Source organism: Diospyros lotus, chromosome 14, assembly GCF_014633365.1.
Source record: "Diospyros lotus cultivar Yz01 chromosome 14, ASM1463336v1, whole genome shotgun sequence".
NCBI lineage: Eukaryota > Viridiplantae > Streptophyta > Magnoliopsida > Ericales > Ebenaceae > Diospyros > Diospyros lotus.
Window position 1 is genome coordinate 19,694,366 of NC_068351.1, and position 22,174 is coordinate 19,716,539.

Genomic DNA, 22,174 nt, shown 5'->3' on the forward strand with positions numbered 1-22,174 from the left:
TATGCTCATTTCAGTTTATATTTTAGCTGTATAAATTGGAGTTGTTTACGATTGAATAAAATATATGACTTTCGCTTTGGTATTTTTTCCCTTTCATTTTCTTCTTTCTTCATAAAATACCAATAATAAGGAATATGGATTTTATTCAAAACAGATTTCAATACATTGAAAGATGGATGCCCCCTAATCTTGCATGCCATTGTTGGCACACATTAGTATTTTGGGCTACATTTGCACTATGTGAGAGCTCGTGACAAAATGATTCTTGCCTATTACATTTATTTAAAAGAAAATCGTCACTAGCAAACAAAGTCTTGATGGAGTGGGCTAAGTTGCTATGAGCAGCATGATCAAATGCTAGAACTAGCTAATAGAGCCCATCCTTAAGGTGTCCCTGAAGTAGCACCAGCCCGGAACCCTTGTCCTTGATCAAACAAGAATTAGAATGAAATTCAACAACATTGTGATCACGAGTAAGTTGTGAAACACTAATTAGATTTTTCTTCATACTTGGATCATGAAGAACATTAGAGAATGAAATAATAGATGCAAGTTTTGTTTGCGTATACAATTGCTAATGTCCACTTTGTCTACACCATTATATGGAGCATGTAAGGACATATTTTGAGATTGGAGGTGATGTGATTTGTTGTTCTAGAATTAACAAACCATGAGGGATCTAGCAAAGATGATTGAGATAAGTTTTCAGAGGGTTGAGGAATGCTACCATAGTGAGCCCCTTGTATCAATCCTATTTCACTCATGTAGGCTCCATTAGAATCACTAAGAGAGGCCATATACACTCGAATTTGACTGAACACCGTTATTAGATCTTCCAAATCCTTGGCTAGATGTTCGTGGAAAACTTCTATCGAATCGATGATAACATTTATCTACAAAGTGTCCTTGTTTGCCACATAGCTAGCAACAAATTCTCCTACCAGTCGCTCTACCCCGACCTCTGCCTCCTCTGTTCACATAACCACCACCCCTTGGTACATAACCACTTCTATTATTGACAAAACCGCTACCATTCCGTGATGAATATGACGCCACATTAACATTCATCGAGAAAGACATAACATAATCAAAATTAACAGAGGATGGTGGCAAATTTTGGTTGCTAACCTCTGCTCATGCATCAACAAAAAATATTACACCTTCTCTAAATCAATATCATCCATTTGATATGTTATTGTGAGAAAACAATTATGAGAGAAAAATCTAAGAGATTAGTCTCTTAGTGTGTTATTTATAATAGGCACAACGAGCCTAATAACCTACGGGCTTAGTCTATGGGCTTAGCCTAATTACACATAGTTATAACAAATAAATAAATAAAACTTATACAACAATATGCAATATATCTAATTATACTAATAATTCTAATACTCCCCTTCTAGCTGGAGCATAGATATCATATGCACCAAGCTTGTTACAGATATATTCTATTCGATGACCGTTTAGAGACTTGATGAAGACATCGGCAAGTTGATCACTAGAGTTAAACAAATTCTGTAACAATAACACCTTCAATCAGATTTTCTCTAATAAAGTGATAGTCGATTTCAATATGCTTAGTCCGCTCATGGAACACTGGATTGGAAGCAATATGCAAGGCAGCCTGATTATCACAAACAAGCTTCATAGGGGACACTTCACAAAACTTGAGTTCCTCCAAGAGTTGTTTGATCCAGATGAACTCACAAGTTGCATTAGCCATAGCCCGATACTCTGCCTCTGCACTGGATCTAGCTACTACATTATGTTTCTTACTTTTCCAAGAAATCAGATTTCCACCCACAAGAACACAATATCCAGAGGTCGACCGACGATCAGAAGGAGAGCTAGCCCAATCTGCATCTGCATAACAACAAATATCTGTGTACCCTTTATCCTCATAGAGTAGCCCTTTACTCGGTGCTCGTTTGATATATCTCAGAATTCGGATAACAGCATCCCAGTGAGAATCACATGGAGAATTGAGAAACTAGCTCACCACACTCACAGGAAAAGCAATGTCAGGACGAGTGACTGTGAGATAGTTCAGTTTGCCTACCAATCTTCTATACCTTCCAGGATCTGAGTAAGACTCCCCCAGTCTCGGCAAAAGTTTGACATTTGGGTCCATTGGGGTGTCAATCGGTTTGTAGTTCACCATATCAATTTCTTCTAAGATGTCAAGTGCATACTTCCTCTGAGAGATTGAGATCCCATCTCTTGATTGAGCAACTTCAATACCCAAGAAATATCGGAGTTTGCCTAGGTCTTTAGTCTGAAAGTGCTGATGGAGATGTTCCTTCAGATTTTGTATACCAATCTGATCGTTCCCTGTGATAACAATGTCATCTACATAAACAACGAGGTAGATACATAAAGAAGAAGAATATTGATAGAAAACTGAATGATCAGCTTCGCTTCGAGTGAGACCAAAAGCTTGAACCACAGTGCTGAACCTGTCGAATCACGCTTGTGGAGATTGTTTCAGGCCATAGAGAGATTTCTTGAGTTTGCAGACTACATTGGACTCCCCTTGAGCAACAAAACCAGGTGGTTGCTCCATATAAACCTCCTCTTGCAAATCACCGTGAAGAAATGCATTCTTAATGTCCAATTGATAGAGCGGCCAATGATGTGTGGTAGCCATAGAGAGAAATAGGCGAACAGAAGCCATTTTAGCAACTGGAGAGAAGGTATCACTGTAATCCAGCCCATAGATCTGTGCAAAGCCTTTGGCAACCAAGCGGGCTTTAAGACGTTCCACCTGTCCGTCGGGGCCCACCTTAGGGGTGAACACCCACCGACAACCAACGGGATTCTTTCCTGGTGGCAAAGGCACCAAATCCCAAGTGCCAGTAGAATTCAAAGCACCCGTCTCATCTAACATAACCTGGCGCCAACCAGGATGGGACATGGCTTCACCAGTGGTTTTAGGAATAGAAATAGAAGAAAGGCTCGAAACAAAAACACTATAAGTAGGTGACAAACGGTCATAACACAAAAAATTATAAAGAGGATGTGGATTGCGAGTAGACTGTGTACCTTTGCGGAGTGCAATAGGAAGGCTGTCGGGCTGAGGATCCATGGCAGGAGTGACCACTGATGGAGAGAGTGAGTCAGGAGACGGAGAGAGTGAGTCAGGAGAGTCGCAGTCAAGAGGAATGCCGGTGCCAGGAGTAGGATGAGGACGACGGTGATAAGTAAGAAGTGGAGGAGTCGGGGAGTGTGGATCGGAAGATGGAAGTGAAGGGTCCACCGAGGAGGAGATAGACGAATCTGATAAGGGCAACGAAAGAGAAGGAATAGGCAATACTTGGGCAAGATAACGTGAATCAGGCTGAACAACAGAGAAGAAAGACTGTTGTTCAAAGAATGTGACATCAGCAGACATAAGATAGCGGTTTAACTCAGGAGAGTAACACTTATAGTCTTTTTGCAACCGAGAGTAACCAAGGAAAATACACTTGAGGGATTTGGTAGCAAGTTTGTCCTGTCCTGGTGAAAAAGAATGTACAAAACAGATACATCCAAATACACGAAGGGGAACAGAATAAAGGGGTTGGGAGGGGAACAAAAGAGTGAGAATCTATAATCCAAGGACCAAGAGATGGGCTTTTAGCAACGCAAGCAACGAGATTACCAGGATGAGACTGCTGGGTGGCCTGAAACTTCAAAAAGACATCATACTCAGCTGCAGACATAGGTATCAACTGTGAACCCGGTGCAGATTAGACAGAACAAGGATCACTCTGGAATGCATGAGCGGCACTGGTAGATGATGTAGGCGGAGCAGCGGGCCGACCATGTTTCTTCCAACACCTGTTCTCAAGATGACCCAATTTCTTATAAAAGATACACTGTGGACATGTCCGATTATTGTTACGGTCTTTATTTCCTCCTGAGTGAGAAGCTTGAGACACAAGGGCTGAAGATTCGGCTGGAGGAACAATATGAGAAGAAGAGGACATACCATGTGCACCGGTCATGTTCAGCAACCTTTTAAAAGAGTCCTTCATAGTAGGATTAATGGAGCTAGTCAAGATTTGATGCCTGATGGCATCAAATTCTGATTTTAGACTGGAAAGAGCAATAACCATAAAAAACTTCTCTCGTTGAGCAACTTGTTCAGTCTTGGTCGTAGTAATGGGGAGAAGAGCATCAAATTCTTGCATGAGAGCCCGAACCTGTCCCAAATAAGATTCCATGGACGACTCTTGTTTCAGATTCTTGATATTAGAGACCACAGTGTACAAACGTTGGATATCATTCGTATAACATTCTTCAGCTTCCTTCCACACGTCAACACAAGTTTCAAATGGCTGAAAGAGCTTCATGATGGATGTATCAATGGACTGCCATAGGAGATTGCATAACTGGGCATCAACTTGTTCCCATCTAGCCCGATTGGCTTTTGGCACACTTTCAGCCTTTGTGGTAAGATGATCGGCTTGGCCTTGCCCTTTGAATCACATTTTGACAAAGGCTACCCATGAGAGATAATTGACAGACCCTATCAACTTGATAGTGGTGATATTGGTTGTTCTGATATTGGAGACAGTAAAGGACTGAGAGGCAGCAGGGGCAACAGTTCGGTTGCGGGAGTAGCATCAATAGAAATTGCATCATTGAGGTTAGACATAATGAGGATTTGACACCGAGAATAGGCCTAGGGCAGGGAGGTGAGCTAATCTGGAGAAGCTAGGAGAAAACGGCCGGCAGACGCGCAGCACGTGGGGGCGGACAGCTGCACGTGGCGGTGGCGCGTGAGAGCTCCGATGGTTGCGATTTTTCGGCGACAACTCGGCCTGAAGGTGGCGAACCCTAGGGTGGGGTTGGTTCCAGCAAAAAATGGCCGGACAGTGATGTTCGGCGTGAACAGTGACGAATAGAAAGAAAACTAGGGTTTTTTTTTTTTTAGGCCGCTGGAAAAAGATACACAGCAGTGGCTAGGGTTTTTCTCACCGGTTGCTCTGATACCATATGAGAAAATAATTATGAGAGAAAAACCTAAGAGATTAGTCTCTTGGTGTGTTATTTATAATAGGCACAATGGGCCTAATAACCTATGGGCTTAGTCTATGGGTTAGCCTAATTACACATAGTTATAACAAATAAATAAATAAAACTCATACAACAATATGCAATATATCTAATTATACTAATAATTCTAATAGTTATTAGACTGAAAATAGTCTCATACTCATGATCCAGACCATTTAAGATAACAAGTAAAAGATCCTTATTATTCAAAGGTTCTCTAATGGCTATAAGAGCATGCCCTATCGTTTTGATCTTTAGGATATAATCGTTCACAAAAAGTGAATATTTCTTAATAGATCTTAATTGCTGCTTCAATTGAAAGGACTTAGCAATAGTTTGACGAGAATAAGGATTTTCTAAAGAAGTCCATACCTCTGTAGATGATTCACAATGAATCACCTGTGCTAATACCTCTTTATCGATGGTAGAAAATAGCCATCCTAGCAGCAGCTGATTAGATCTAATCCAATTCAGATAATCCAAATTGACCAAAGGAGATCCAACCTCACTTGCCTCTGGATCCGATAGATACTTCGTCGGAGGTGGTGATTTGTTAAGGAATGGCAACAAGTCGAATGCTCAAATTGTTGCAAGAATTTGAGCCTTCTAGAAAATGTAATTGCTAGAATCCAGCTTAATTGGAATGAAATTGAAGGCCTTAGCCACCGCCGCAAAATCTGATTGTGTGGCAGATGAAAAGGAAGAAGAAGAATGAGGTGGTGGAGAAGAAGAAGAACTAAGAGCTGGATTGGAGGCCATCGAGGTAGAGCTATGGCTTTGATACCATATAATGAAACCCTAGGGCATGAGAAAAGGAAGAACATGAGAGAGAGAAACTTGCAAGAATCTTACTGGTGAAATAAGAATGAGTCAAAAGATACAAGAGGAAGAGGTGTAGCTACATTTATATACAGCAGTCCACTTCAACAGATTGCTGATGCACTTTCATACAATAAGAACTGCCTTATAACAGCCTGAACAATATAACAGCAATACAAATAACATTACAATTAACAAATCACCAACATGGGTAAAAACTGCTACTCAAACACTACATGCTTCCACAAGATGAAGGTGGCTGACTACGGGAAGAGCTGGAGGAGACTGGCAGATTTTTCTTTAGTGGGAAGATAAACCCAAATATGAAGAGGATGGAGAAGATGAGCAGTGAAATGAACCATAAGCCTCCATGGCCATGAACAGCTACATGAGCCTGAGGAAGAAGATATGGATTGTATTTCTTACTGGATTTTGGCCATGGCCAAAAGAGAGAGGGAGGGAGGGAGGGGAGGGAAAAAGTGGGGGAGAGAGAGGACATTTTAGGTATTTTCAAAAATTTTACCATGGTTAACTAACAGTAGGGGCAAAGTGTTACAAAATTTCCTAAAGTCAAGGGAGGTCTCTGTCTTTTTAAAAAACATGGGATTATTGCCTGTATTTTCACTTCATCTCAGGGGCACTGGCTGTATTCATCATTTTTTGGGTCTTCAAATGTTTAACTGAAATACATTTTGTGGACACTGGAAGAATACCACTTTTATATATATGGTTGCCACTTAAGGCTTCCATCATCCATTTGCTTCAAGGTCAGACCCTGAGGCACGACTGATCATTTTTCTGTCCTTGCTTTGCATATTTTATTTAATGAAATTTGACTTCAAAATGATTGTGATTCTTGCACATGTGCTTCATGATGTGATTTGTGTGATTCATTTAATCCTGTACCCTTTTTTTGTAGTTTCAAATGAAAATCTTGTCTTCTAAACTTCTAATACATAACATCTGTAGCTATCTGTCTCTCTCTCTTTTCAACAATATGTTGTTCTAGACTGATTATTTGATCCCATATGGTTATGATTTTGTCATGGTAGGCTGACATATTCCGAAAAGAGGGGAATATTATTGATTTGTACATCATGCTTCTGAGGTTTTCAAGGTGAGGAAAAAGATGAGTTTCAAGAGCCATTATTTTACATAAATATATAGTCATCCAATGTTGCAGATAAGCTTTAGGTTTTAGAGTTGAAATTCCTACTTTTATTATTAAAATACTGTATCATGAAACTAAAACTACTCCTTTAGTTTGGTCTCTGAGACGATACCATGCCATCGAGAATATCAAGCATCCCCACAAAGAAATAGAATTTATCTGAAGAAGGTATGACAATCATGTTTCTGCTGTGCTTTTTGGTCTTCCCATTTTCAGGAAGCTATAATTCTTCATTGCAAAAGCAATATATGCATTGTTTTCTGAAATTTAACTGCAGAAATTACTGAATGCGTTAAATGAACTGGAGAAGTTGAAGCCAGAAGTGCAAAAGAAGGTTGATGAGTTAAACAGGAAACATATATATCAGGCAAATGGATGGGGTCACCTTCCTGAAAGAAGAACAATTGATTCATCATTGGAGTGGCCTCCTATCAGAAACCAAAGTATGACCAATTATAGCACCACAAAGGTAGGTGCAGTACAATCAATTGACTGTTAATGTGTGATGGAACATTTTGTCCAGGGCCTCAGGCCAATGCTTATCATTTTTGTTTCAGTTCAACTCCTTGTTAAATTTTATACTACACTGGTAATGGTATAGAGTTTGTAAGTTCATTTTCTATTCTGCATCTTGACAGATGCCAAATGCTGCTGCTCGAGGTTCAAGGAGTCAGCAGTATTTGCTCGCCAAGCCAGTAGAAGAGCAATTTCAGAGACTGTAAGTGCTTATTATCCTTAAAAGGAAGGAATTTCTTTCAAACAAGAGTCAAAATTAGTAATTATATTGCTTTGTACTTATGTGGAATCAAGTCCAAAAGCACTGTTTTTTTCTGTACACAGTTTGATATAAATCTCATATTTGAAACTCTAAATAGGAATTTCTTTCAACCAATTGTCAAATTGTTTATCCTTCTCTTTCTTTCTTTCTTTCTTTCTTCATTGTTTATCTATTTATTATTATTATTATTATTATTTTGGGTGGTGGTGTGTGTTTGTGTGTGTGTGTGGGGGGTGACCACCCTAATTGCTTCAAAGTCAACTGTCCTGACTGTTTGTTTGAGTTACATTTAGAGCAAAGTCAACCATGGGGGCTGTTACCATTTCCCTACACACTAAGCCTATTGTTTGGTTAACACTTTTTTGTCCTTTAATGTTTTCTATCGGTTCTTATTTTTGGTTGGTTTTCTGCTTTTAATTTATTAAATGGAACATATTTTGTTAAGTTGTTGCCATTACTATTCTAGTTACTTTTTCTTGATAGTTAATTCTAGTGCAACTTATAAAAGACCACTTTTCAAGGTTGACACACACACACACCCAAAAAAAAAAAAAAACTACTCCTATGTTGATAATGTAACTTATTAATGATTCTAATTGCAGTGATCAAGTATATGCAACAAATCAAGCCAAACACAATGAAATCAGCAAGAGTACCCTAGCACATATAGTGATTGGGTGTTGCTCATGCCTACATCCACTATACAAGATTAACTCGATTTTGTGTTCCACTCTCCTAAATCACCTTGAGCTTTTCAAACTTACCTCAGAAACTTGTTACAGACATAGATTATCCAGCTCTAGGTTGTTTTCCCAAACTTTCAACAAGTCCCACACTCACCTTCCTGGTACAAATCACATATTAAGATGATTACAGATGGTTATCAAGTTCACAATAAAAAAAATATAAATAAAGTTGGTTTCTCATAAGATCAAGTCACAGTTGGCTTCTCATAATGTGTCCTGAGATCCTTTGAATGGTACTATTATCTGGGGTGCAAATCTCAAGAGCTTTATAAAGTTGTTCGTGCAATGAATGTTTCAGCAAGTAGGGAGAGTTTGATCTTCTGAAATATTGTTGTGTTTAAAATCCCTTGTTTTTGACTTTTTATATCACTTGACAACCTGTCTAAATTCATTGTGTTTGACTTACCGCACCTAAGAATCTCCCAGAAAAGAAACTTGCAATCAATCACGAATTATTAGGAAAATCGATTGTGGGCTCATCATTCAAAGATCAACCAACTTATACTCACCTGATCCAGTGTTTAAAAAGCGCTTTAAGCGCAAAGCGCATCATGCTTAGGTCTTTTTGAGTGTCAAGCTCAACGACTTTAGTGAGGGGGATTAAACCACACTTAAGTTGTGCCTTTACCTGAGCTTGAAGAGCTATAAAGTGTGCTTCAGAATAAGCTTGTTTTTTTTATCAGATAATATGAGTGGTTGGATTTGTTTAAACTTTTGCAATGGTGTATGTTTGTATGGAATTCTTACCCCCCCCAAAAAAAGTTATTAGATCTTAAAAAGATCTGAATAAAACCATATATACATTTATAGAAAAAAAAAAGACAGCTATATTTACTGAGAAAAAAATATTGAAGCAAACATGTAATTTCATGTAAATTAGGGATTGATGATTTGATTCATCGCTGTAAATTAGGGATTGTTGATTGATTGTAAATTATGGATTGATTGATTGGGGATTTCTGGGGGTTGATTGAGTGGGGATTGTTGTAAATTAGGGATATTGTTTTTTCCCTTGTGTTTTTTTGCTATGATTGTATGAACTTGCGAAAGGGTATAAAATAGAAATAAAAATGGTATCTCATCTATTGTCAAAATTTGCAGCCTTCATTCTTATTTGGTATAAACTTTTAATAGTTTATATTCTTTATGTTTATAGAAGTTTATGCTCTTTATTTCATTTACGTGCACTTCACTTTGCTTAAGCATGCAATTCGCTTGCGCTTAAGCCTTTTGCACTTAACTGCACTTAATTCTTTTGAAAACACTGACTTGATCATAGCTAAAAGTTAACTTATAATCAACTCGTTTTTCTAGAAACAAAATTACATTGCCTTATCATGGGGCAAGTCCACTTATGATCGCCTTGTCTTTCTAGAATGTAATTTACAGTGACTTAGGATATAACAAGTTGACTTAAGATTGCCTTGTCTTTCTAGATTGTAATTTATATTTCCTAATGACCTGAAAAGTCAATATGGTTGACTAAAAATTCCAGTGACTGATTGGTATGCCAAGACATGAACTGGCTTACACTTTTTCTAATATAATTTACAAATAAATTAGTCACTCATCAAGACAACATTTAGGAGTATGCCAAGTGTAATGCATGCAAATTGGCTTAACAGCATGTTCAATGAGAATTATATGTTTTAAGTATCCTTAGATTGTGCTCCTTTTATTCATATATGACTTGTCCTCCTAAGAGTTAAGTTTATAGATTCTCCTTGTACTTTTCAACTTAACTTGAAAAGGAGTGAAAATATTGTGGACAATCCGATCTAAATCTTAATTACCATTGCTTAGGTTGATTTTATGGTCTCACGCCTTTGCTAACACCGGAGATGGGTACAGGCTGGGTATGTTGTATGTCTATTGGCTATGTAAGGAATATAAGTTTGAAAAAATGCTTATGGAGTCTTTGATCTTGACCATGGTTAGAAGATCATTACATTTTGAAAGTACATTCAAGCATAAGAAGTAAATGCAACAAAATGTTCTTGAAATACTTTTTAAGCCTTTCTACCCCTCCTTGACTTTGTATACTCCCTTTGATTGACATGAAAGACCAAATGCATGTGATAACGAAGAATTAAATTGGAGGGCATGATTTCATTCTTCTTGCTTATGCTTAGCTTGTTTATGTGCTTCTTGAAGATCACTGACCGTTCCCCGTCCAAGGGAGGAAACATTATTGAGACATTCTATTTTAGGTCCAAATGGACTTCACGGACAGTGGCAACCTCCTAGTAGTGGTAAAAGGGTATGATGGCTTCTAGCTATTTCTTTTTGCTTCATTACAGAAGAGACCACTCTTAACTTTTATCATGTGATTGCAGGTCCAATATCCAAGCAATATAGACTTTTCTCCAGTTGAAGTCCTGAGGTAAGATTCTTTAGAATGCTTTATTACTCAATATTTCTGAATGAGCACTTGTAGTCTAAGTTAGCTTTAAATATGAAGTTTTGGTGAAGATTTTAATAGGATAAGTAAAGATATAACACTTTGTGTAGTCCATGGGTTGCTGCACAGAGCCTGTCAGGCCTACCAATTTTATCTAAATGGTACAAGAGGGTGAGGTGTAAATGCTCACTCTTTATGGCAGTCCTGTGGGACTACACTGTTGGCTGCACTTAATTTCAATGGTTAGATGACTGCCTATTCTAGTGATTCTTATAAAAAAAACCTATAAAATGCTATTTGGATTAGAAAAACTCTTTCTCCGGGATGAATGGATGGAAAAATTACAAAGAACTGCACATCTTGACTACCTTTGACTATGAAAGTTGATCAGCCCACCTTGGATTCTTGAATGGTTTGAAAGATAGAAAATTATCAAGGAGCATGTTAATTCTTCTTTTGTTATTTTTAACAGTAATATCTTATAATAAGCGTAGGGCCATGGTTCAATTACATCTGCCATGTATTGAGTGTGAAATTAGATTATCTAGAGTACACTCAGATCAAACTTGCAAATATGAAAACTTGAGTTCAAAGCACATCCATGCTTATTTTTAATTTTAGTCTTTGTTTTTTTCTTCCTTTTCTGAGCTAAAGTGATATTTTCTTATCTTCCAAGGGAAAATGGTCCAGATCAAACTCCAGAAAATAGAGTCTTGATTACAAATGCTCCTAGTAATGTGGAGCATGAAGGACAGTGTTCAGGACCAGCCCTTCCTTTAGATAATGATGGGCATCATCCTGAGGAACCTTCTTCCTTGATTTCCTTTGAAGCTATGGAAGCTCCTCTGCAAACACAAATTGTCAGACAGCCTTCTCCCCCTCCTGTATTAGCAGATGTACAAGATTTGATTCCTGAGTCATCTCCAGTTACTGAGGCAGGATGTATAGTGGAGGAACCCTTCCCTAATGGTTTAATTTCTTCGGAGTCTCCATTACAATTGCACATTGTGAGATTTTTTCCATTCTCTTTTTTTATTTTGTGGGCACAACATTCTATCAAGAGAGTGATATTTTATTAGTATGCTTATTTTTGCTGATGCACATTGTGAATGTCATGCCTCATGTTTGGTTATGTTCTATTATATGGACATTTCTATGTTTGTGGAATTAAATGTTATGGATTGTTTACACGAGTATGATATGAGCCATTTAGTCAACATGTCTAGTTGGATATACATAATAACAATCTAAGAATCATAGAATTTATCTTAGAATTTATTATACAAATACGCACAAACCTACCTTTTAAGCATAACATGCCTACATCAAATGCAAACACCATTTTATACTTAAAAAGAGAGACGTAGCGTCTAAAAAATGCAGCCTTGTCTTGGCTTCCACCAATGGATGCTTGGATATCACCCTAACTAATTGGATATACAAGAGTGTACCAAATTATAAAATAAGACTGTATAGTAATTTCCAATAGGCATCGCTTCTTAGTTCAATTGTCACAACCCAATCCCACATCGGTAGTCTACTGGGGAGATCTTGGGTGTATTATTTGGTCCCATGACCCCACAAGTCACCCTCAGCTACCACTTTTGGGTGATGATCTATGGTGTTAAAATGATATCAGAGCTAACCCAGGACCACTATTATGTGGGTGCGGGTTAAGAAAGTGTCTTGAATCTGACTTGGGTTAGATTGATCGATATCAATTTCTCATCTAGCGAGGATGCCAAGTATTAAATAAGGGGAATTTTTAGTGACCTGATCCCACATTGCTAGTCCAATGTAGAGACATGGACATATTACTTGATGCCATGAACCTATAAGTCACCTTCAGCTAGCACTTTTAGGTGAAGACTCATGGTGTTACGTCGATTGACCTTCACTACCTTTATCATCTCCAGTGTTCATTTTTTTCCAACTATGTCTCCCTTAGTTTTGGATGCATTATTGCAGCATCTTATCTAAACTACATTCATTTCTTTAGCTTGCTATGTAATGCCTTAGACCTTGAACATGGATTGCATGTCTATTGTAATTGGCAACAATCTTAAATTTACTGATATGTCTATGGCATCAGCTGAAGGGTGTTGGCATGCATATGTGTATGAATAGGGCTTGCAAAGGTAGAACTATATGATGGCAAGCAAGCTATATTGAGCTGCATTGTGGTATTGTTGAATATTACATGTGTGTGAGAACTTTCCTTGGTAAATACTCCTATCTGTGTAAGTGTGTGTGTTCAGAAAATGCTAGCACTTGAGGGTAAAAGGAGAAGGCAGCTGACTGCCTTGCAGCCTGAGAAATGAACTAAGATGTTGATGTTTTAAGCAGTAGGATGATCTCCGATGGATGTACATTTCTGATAAGGATATGTTGCAATAAACTCGAGCTTTTGAAATATATGTGTTGAGAATAAAAATAATGGTATAAAAGATAAAATTAACCTTCTACCTAACAGCTTAAGCTTTTAGTGTTGGAGATGTGGAGCTTGATTCAGTTTATGACACCTATGCCGAGTTGGTATGGAGGTTTTTCTGACCTGTCAGTGGGTAGGGGTCAAGGGGGCAGTGCCCCTTGTGGGGGTTTGGGGGCAGAGCCCTTGGACCCTAAACACTAAACAGGCCCAAAACCTAAACAGACATGAATCCTAAACAAATTAGGAATTTTGTTCAAATTAGGAGTTATACTTTTCCCTAGTTTTTGTATATAAATACATGGGCATAATTCTTGTAATTGAAACCTTCTCAAATAGTGAAAAATACCTAGTGTAGCCATAGATGTAGGCATTTTTTGTTGAACCACGCACATTTTGTCTTGTGTGCGCGCACGATTGTTGGTTCATTCCCTAACATTTAGATCATATGATGGTTAACAATTCAACAGTATGTAATAGTTTGATGAGAAACCATGTGTTGGCGGTGAGCTCAAGGTTTATTGATGTGTTAAAATAAATCAGTGTTAGCCTGTGTTAGGCTTATTGTTGCGGTTTTGTTTTGATATGTCACCTCAAGGAAAAGAGCGATAAATGTGTAGGGAATCTGCCATATAACGAGAAGTGCCTATGTGGCTAGTAGTTCCATTGCCATTGGATTATGTAGATTGTTAGCATAGGCTTTGAACAATGGCCATATTGTGTGCCTAACTAGCACAAGAGGAGTTGTATGGACCCACTGAGTACCTAATTGATTTATTCTAAAGCTTTCTAGGTTGTAGCCACTGATTAAGGCGACCAGCCATGGCTGCAGCTGATAGCCAGTTGACAAGCCTGACTTCAACCAGCCCTGGAATGGGTTAATGCATAGCAGCCAGACACCTAATGATCAGAAAGCGTGGGCATTCTGAAACAAGTAAGTAAGAAAATAGGACTCACTAAGGGATTAAATCGCAGTAACCTACAAGTCGTTGCCAAGAACTCTGACATGGTTTCAGTGACTAAGCTGATGTGCTCATAGGGTGAGGCACCTGGGAACAAATGCTGCCTTGTAGGGCTTAGGTCAAGGAAATCAGGGCTGGCTCTATTTGACAGGTTTAGGTAGATGAGTTCCAACCACTGCTGTATCAGAGCAAGAATGTTAAGCTTGATGAACTTGTGTTGAGGTTTTGGCTCAGGTCTTAGGCTTTACATGGGTTATCATAACACTTAGTGTTAGAGAAAATAAAAAGGAGAAATTGATGTAAAAAAAAAAAAAAAGGTGGCCTCTGGTAGCAGAGTTAGTGTTTTAAAAAGTGGGCTTGAGCACACTTTTAAGTGCAACATGCTTAGGGCCTTTTTTGTGTGAAACTTGCGACTTTAGTTGAGAGCAATTAAAGCACACAAGTTATGCTTTTACCTGAAGCACGAAGCACTTTAATGCATGCTTTTGATATGAATGATCGGATTTGCTTAAATTTTTGCTACGGTATGTCTGCTTGTATGGAATTTTTGCCCAAAAAAGCTGCTATTAGATCTTAAAAAGATTTGAATAAAATCAGATATAAATTAAAAAAAAAAGATCATAGATTCCAAAAAAAGACTAGATTTCTGATGGAAGATAAAGAGTTAAGCATATTCAATGAAGAGTTCAACATGTTCAATGCACAAAGTCTTTGAATGACTACAGTACTCAGTTGTATTTACCGAGCAAATAACAAAAGAAGACAACAAAAAAAGTAAAAAATAAAAAAGAAGACTTGCATATTCAGATCCTTTCAACCAAAAGTAGTAATGAATGGTTCATTGGGAGAGTGGAAAAAGAAAGCACATAGGATGATCTTGTACTTGAAGATGATGATTTGACATTGGATGATGTTGCTAGTGGTATGGGAGCTAACAAAGAAAGATTTAGTTTAAGGTTGGGAGTGAATAGGCCAAGTGTCACTAAAGTTGGTTCAATTTCTAAAGCCCATTGTTCTGATCAAAGGGAAGCTGAGATTGAAGAGGATTTTGATGAAAGTTATAAATCTAGTGATAGTGGTGGTGATGATGGCAATTTGTTCTAAAGCACATTTTTCCAATCAAAGGGAGAATTGAGATTGAAGAGGGTGATGATGAAAGTTATAATCCAATAACGGTGGTGATGATGATGATAGCAACTCTTTGCTCGAGCTTGATAATGACATCTACCTAGATTTGTATCCTTTTATATTTTTTTGAAAGAATATTTCATTATATTATATAAATTCGTAAAATCAAGGTGGCTACTAGAAGTGGTGATACAAACATCCCTACACAAGACGAACAAGCCTGATGTAGAACAAGGTGTCTAGAATAAAATTTACCAAGTTGCAGAGAGAATCTTGAGAGAAGGTAAAATAGATATGAAACATAGCCTAAATTGATTGGTTCTTTAGCCAAACAGGGGCAGGCATCTGGTTAAGCATCCGGGAATCTGATAGTAAAACTGTCAAAAATTAACCCTATGGAAAACATTACAACTGTTTAAATAGTTCTTGTAACTTAACCCACAAGGATTAGGGTTTAGTTTCCTAATTCTGTTGGGCTAGACACCTTCTACTACTCCTAGGCCCATAAGGAAAACGTGGGCTTTAAGATAGACTCTAAAAACCATAAAAACATAGTCTGAACCCAAATAAAAATAACGTGACCAGAAAACTGTGAAAATAATAAAAGATGCGAAATTACAAAAATAACCCTGCTAATAATTTTTTTTATTGCTCCTGGATCAAAACCCCAAGGAAGCCTGACTAAACAAAGAATGAGATGCTAAAATCATACCCCCAGTGACAACAGAAGTCACTACCAAGCTACAACGAGAATTCAACACCCCCAAATATAAAACAGAGTTCACCACACTGTTCCCAGAAATATGAGACAGAGATCACCACAACACTGCAGCCATATGAACAGATTCAAAAACCAGGACATGATCTCGAAGACCCATTGCTCCCAGATCAACCACATTTGCCCATGCAAAGTGATATCTCATCTTTTCTCAGATTTGTAGCTCTAATGCTAGTTTTCTTTTTAATGATTGCTTTTTTAATAGTTTATATTTTGTATGCTTATAAAAATTTGTAGTCTGTATGATTTATGTGTCTCACTTTGTTAAGCATGTACTTCTCTTTGCACTTAAGCTCTATAGGCCCTCTACGCTTAACACTTTTGATAACGCTGGAGACTGGACTCTTCACATTTTATATCTTAATTGCCTGACATTCTGTACCATGAAGCACAACTGGTCTTATAACTATCTTGTAAATTTTTTCTTTTCATTTCATGTTGGGCATCAATCATATAAAATAACTTAATAACATCAATACTACTAACCTCTCTATCCTTATGTCTGATAGAGGCTGAAACTGCTCACTCTTGGGCACTTGTTGGTCTTCAACACTAACAGCCTTCCATTCTTATCTTGGGCTGTTTTGATTAAATTTGTGTTAGTTATATAAATGTATATATATATATATATATTGAATTTAGTTCTTCCAATCTTAAAACCTCTTGATTCTAAAGCTGGAAACTTGACTTGCCACTACATGTGGAAGGTGCTGACTGAAGGTGTTTAAAGTTTCACCTTAACAGAAAATTTTTTTGTTGAACTTTCAATTTCAGAACCAAATGTAAGGGTTCCACTGTGCACTCAGAAGTAGAAAGTTTCAATTTTTTCTTTTTTTTACTTTTATCAAAAATATTCTAGGGTCTGTAATAGTACAGGAGCAAAGAGTTTTTTGATTATCCCATCTATTGCCTTTTTGCAGTCTACAGCATTGATGGATAGCTTCATGAAACTGGCCAAGTCAAATACAGACAAGAATTTAGAAACTTGTGGTGTTCTTGCAGGTTCACTTGTAAGTTCTCTTAAGTTTTGAGGTCTTTGAGCTTTTGAAGGCATTGAGTTTCTAATTTAGCTTAAAGGAGTAGCATTAGTTTACTTCTTTTTTTGGCTGGTGGGGCATGCTCTGTCTCCTTCTCTTGCCTTGTTTTTTGTTTTTATGATGTACATGTTCTCCTAGAAACTAGTGGGATTGGATGTGTAGTCATTTAATATACTTACTGTTTTTTGTATCCCGTTTAATTGCTTCTTCTTCTACTTTTTCTTCTTTTTCTTGCAGAAAAACCGAAAATTTTATGTTACAGCGCTTATCATTCCAAAACAAGAATCGACCTCAGATTCAGTAAGCCAGTGTTCTGCCTGTGCAAATTATTCTGTATTCCCGTTATAGTGACCATTATCTTTCTGATCAGTGTCAGACCACAAATGAAGAGGAAATATTTGAAGTGCAGGATAAACAATCTCTTTTTCCGCTAGGGTGGATTCATGTGAGTACGCCATGTGATGATGAGATTTTTATGCTGTGATCACTATCTTTGTTCTATAACCCCTTGTTATATGTGATTTAGCATGTGTGAAATCCAATGCAATTGATACCCTCTAAAATTCATTTACGTCTTAAAGCTTGTTTTTTAAGTTAAAACTTTTCCTCCATGCTTCTTTTGATAGGCTATGGTTCATTCCTTCTTTATACAGGGTTCAGCCCATTTATAGGTCTTCTTTTAGTATCATTTCTGCTTACTAGGGAAAAAAATGGTTATCCTGGTTGCTTGCATTATCTTAACAAGTTTGACCCATGTAACAGCAACCTACATTTTTTGCAACTTTTTCTGTTACTTTAAATAGCCGCTCCCATCTTTTACTTGGTAATGTTGGGGAAAGCTGGAATAAAGCTAAATGCATTATTGCAGTTGTGGCCCCTCATTACATGCGAATGACAGGACAACATTTGGGCACCATCTAGTGCTAGTCATTATTCTCGAACTTCCTTCTCTGTAATGTTGTTTTATGTGCTGCTTCTTGTTGTAATATACTGTCACATGTCCATTGCTGAACGCACATTTATTGGGATTCTGTCCGATGCTAGGTTTCTTGTATCTTTTGTAAATGGTGATGAAGGAGCAATAAAAAAAAATTATTAGCAGGGTTATTTTTGTAATTTTGCATATTTTATTATTTTCGCAACTTTTTGGTTATAATATTTTTATTTGGGTTCAGACTATGTTATGGTTTTTAGAGTCTTATCTTAAAGCCCGTGTTTTCCTTACGGGCATAGGAGTAGTAGGTGGTGTCTAGCCAACAAAATTAGGAAACTAAACCGTAATCCTTGTGGGTTAAGTTAGCAGGACTATTTAAACAGTTGTGATGATTTCCATAGGGTTAATTTTCAGCAGTTTTACTATCAGAAGAATTGTCTTCTTTGTTCCTGGATGCTTAACCAGATGCCGGTCACCGTTTGGCTGAAGAACCAGTCACTTTAGGCTCTGTTTCAGATCTATTTTACGTTTCTTCTCTCAAGTTTCTCTCTCAGCAACTTGGTGAATTTTATTATAGACTTCTTGTTCTACATCAAATGATCTTCAAATCATCTTATGATAAGAAGATGCTTTAGGTATTAACCACCGGGCTTCTCTTAAATGGTCTCTTGTCTCTTTTTGGCTTGATGGTTAGCAGGCACTGAGGACAAGGGACAGAGACTGCATAGGGCGTCTAGTAGTTCTTTCCATAGTTTGAGTGTATTTAGTAATTCTTTTTAAAGTTGATAGGTTGATACATCCATGAGGTCATAGTGCTCTTAAATTTTGCAGGGGCAAATGATTCTTGTCTTTCGTATCCCTGCTTAGGGAACTAGTAAGGCCATGGGTTCTGCTACTATTGATCTTCTTTACAGACATAAAAGTCAGCAATGATGTCTCTTGCCCCTGTAAGGAGCTACATTTCTTAGAACATGTAGCTAGTTCATGTCAGAATTATATTTGTTTTACTTATTTTAGTACCATGTTCTTTTCAAGAAAAAGAAAACACTTCTTCTTTAGTTGTTCAATTCACTCTCAAGATGGGAGGCTGAGCAGGTTCATGCTATAAATTGGATGATACAAAATTCACCCTTCAAAACTGTGAGCCAAATTATCCATGTCATTAAAGTTGCAGGAAATTAGTTCATTCTCCCCCATTATTCCAATTAAAATATTAATACTTTACTTTATAATGTAATTTTACTGAATGTGCATAGTTGATGATCACTACCGATCAACAGGTATGTAGTGTCGCTGAATGTTCTTCTTCTTCATTACTGATGATATCACCAATATAAGGCACATTAAGCTTGCCTATGGTTCTGAAAGGGTTCTGTAGGATTTGAGACGAACAATGTAAATGGAAGATGAAAATATTATTGCTACTCTATGATTACATGACCAGATCCTTCTCTTATAGGGCTGGGAAATCTGTACATTTAGGAATATGCCAAAAGTAAACAGATTATACAATCAAGAATATTTACAAGATACAATAGGATCTTTCCAAAAAATAAGGATATGATTGTGATTGAGGATATGATCAGATCCTGCAAGATATGGAAGCTTTCTAGATTTAGGAAGATTTATAGGATTGCATAATACTCGATTATTCAACAGGTTCTTTACAAACTTATGTAACCCATCCATTAGACTTGGGATTGCATATTTATAGGATTGCATAATACTCGATTATTCAACAGGTCCTTCCCATAGTGCTTATAAATAGGGGACGACATCATTCATAAAGGCATTCAGGAAAGGTGTACTATTTTGAAGTATGATACAAGAGCCCTTTCTGAAACACCCTTGAGTGTTTCCTTTGCCATTTTCTTCTATGTTATTTTGATCTAATACCTACATTTTGAGGAAGTAAGGCTGAGAAACCTGTTCTATGTTCATGCCTGCACAGTTGTTGGAAAATTAAGCTTGTGACACCCTGCTCCTCCTTGAAACCTGGGATGGGATGGGATGGGTTTGGGTTAGGACTTGGGAATCAGGTTTTGCATGAGTTTATTAGGAAAATGAAGGGTTTAATTCTGGGTCACCCTTTTCATCCCAACTTTGGAATCTGCTATGTAGACATAAGTTACTCTGGGGTCGCTTGTTCCCTGAAGTCTGTAAATGGGGTTGCCAGCTTCATCTTGTGCTTTCTTTGCTAAAGTTTATGATTATACTGGGAACAAAATACATTGTACAAATGCAATTATGCATTACCTTCAAGATTCAGAGTCATTGCTTTAACTGAAATTTTTGCCACATTGTTCTCTGACATGGATTTGTATTGTTAATATGACTTTTAGAAGTCAATAGATATTATGAATGCTGTGCCACCCACCCTATCTTAGTTAGGATAAGGTGCAGTTGATGATGATGTATATTCGTGTCAAGCTTTATCCAAACTATTTGCAAAGGACAAGGGAAAACATACCATTATTTCTGTTGGCTATCTGAGGAAAATTATTTATGCGGGTAGGCATTGTGACATGCATTACTATAAACATTTTGCCTTTTCTTCATATTCATTTACTGATGTGTACAGGACTTTTCAGAGAACAGAAGGGGGTTGGGGGAGTGGAATGGGAAAATGCATTCACTGACTGTTGGGACTTATATTGCTTTTAGTTCAGTGCCAACTTTTTGTGGTTAAATGTTCCGTGGTGTTTATTTACAGCAAACAATAACCATTCACTGGATTTCATTCTGCAGACTCATCCTACGCAGTCTTGTTTCATGTCATCCATTGATCTCCACACACATTACTCGTATCAGGTTTGTGACTCCCCCTAACAATGGTTATTTAGAAGTTCTCTATCTAAAGGAGACCCCAAAGCATTCCCCTCATGGAAAAGCTTTTTGGGGAGCGTTTCCATCTCTTCAGCTTGGCACAATGTTGAAGAAAACGCATAACACATCTTGCTTACATTTTTCAGCTTGTTGGTTTGTAGCCAGCCCTTAACTGAAGCATTGTGTCTGCTTGTTATTTTTCTTTTTAACAATGCTGAATCTTTTTCCAGATCATGTTGCCAGAAGCTATTGCAATTGTAATGGCACCAAAAGATTGCTCAAGGTTAGTATTATGCTCAATCTGGCCTTGCAAAATATAGCATTTACATCTTTGCTTCACAATGGTTTGAGATTTCTAATCTGTTTCTCCACACCCCCCCCCCTCCCCCTCTTTCTTTTCCCTTCTCCTTTTTGGCTCTTTTTTTTGGAATGCAGAAGCCATGGCATTTTCCGGCTAACTACTCCGGGTGGCATGACAGTGATAAGACAATGTCCACGGCGTGGCTTTCATCCGCACGACCAGCCTTCGGATGGGGGCCCCATTTACAAGCAATGTACAGATGTTTATATGAATCCCGACGTAAAGTTCGAAGTTATGGATCTGCGATGATTACAATCAAGCATAGGTTTGGGTTCCAATCATCACTCACACCTTGCAATTTAATTGTGATTGGTCTTTGACATATATCAGAGTGCTTGTCTGTAAAGGGGGGAACTTTGCTAGCTAGGTTTAAAGAATCTGCTTGCATTAACAATTTCTTGAACTTTTTTAGCCTCTGTATACTTGGTACGCTTTCCCTTGTCAAAACCTTGATGAACCCTTGTGCTCCTCATCCCATTTAAACAAGTCGAAATTGTTTGTAGTCTTCCTGTTTTAAACATTTGTTGCTATGAACAAACTCATAATTAGGTATATGATTGTCCAAAATTGTGGATTCTTAACCTGTACTTAGACCAGAGCTCCACCAAAAGCTATGGGATTCGTTCGTATTGATTTGGTCTAGAAGGTTATGCATTTATTATTATGCCCTTGTGTGGTAGTCACTTGTTATTAAGGAATTGGTAATGATGGGTGGCTCACCTTTGGTTGTGTAGTCATTTGTTGTTATTTTGGGAGAGAATTTAC

At 37.6% G+C, this 22,174-nt stretch overlaps 1 protein-coding gene across 1 annotated transcript in view; it reads left to right on the plus strand.

Annotated features, from left to right (window-relative positions):
* Positions 1-21,961, plus strand: part of LOC127789992 (AMSH-like ubiquitin thioesterase 1) — a 30,518-nt gene extending 8,557 nt beyond the window's left edge. The window contains exons 2-14 of the mRNA XM_052319180.1: positions 6,912-6,976; positions 7,123-7,198; positions 7,308-7,499; positions 7,669-7,748; positions 10,709-10,814; positions 10,891-10,937; positions 11,632-11,962; positions 17,172-17,261; positions 17,526-17,588; positions 17,659-17,733; positions 20,971-21,033; positions 21,279-21,331; positions 21,484-21,961. Of these exons, the coding sequence (XP_052175140.1) occupies positions 6,912-6,976; positions 7,123-7,198; positions 7,308-7,499; positions 7,669-7,748; positions 10,709-10,814; positions 10,891-10,937; positions 11,632-11,962; positions 17,172-17,261; positions 17,526-17,588; positions 17,659-17,733; positions 20,971-21,033; positions 21,279-21,331; positions 21,484-21,658 (1,416 nt within the window). The 3' untranslated portion in view covers positions 21,659-21,961. The remainder of the gene's footprint in view (positions 1-6,911; positions 6,977-7,122; positions 7,199-7,307; positions 7,500-7,668; positions 7,749-10,708; positions 10,815-10,890; positions 10,938-11,631; positions 11,963-17,171; positions 17,262-17,525; positions 17,589-17,658; positions 17,734-20,970; positions 21,034-21,278; positions 21,332-21,483) is intronic.
* The last annotated feature ends 213 nt before the right edge of the window (positions 21,962-22,174 follow it).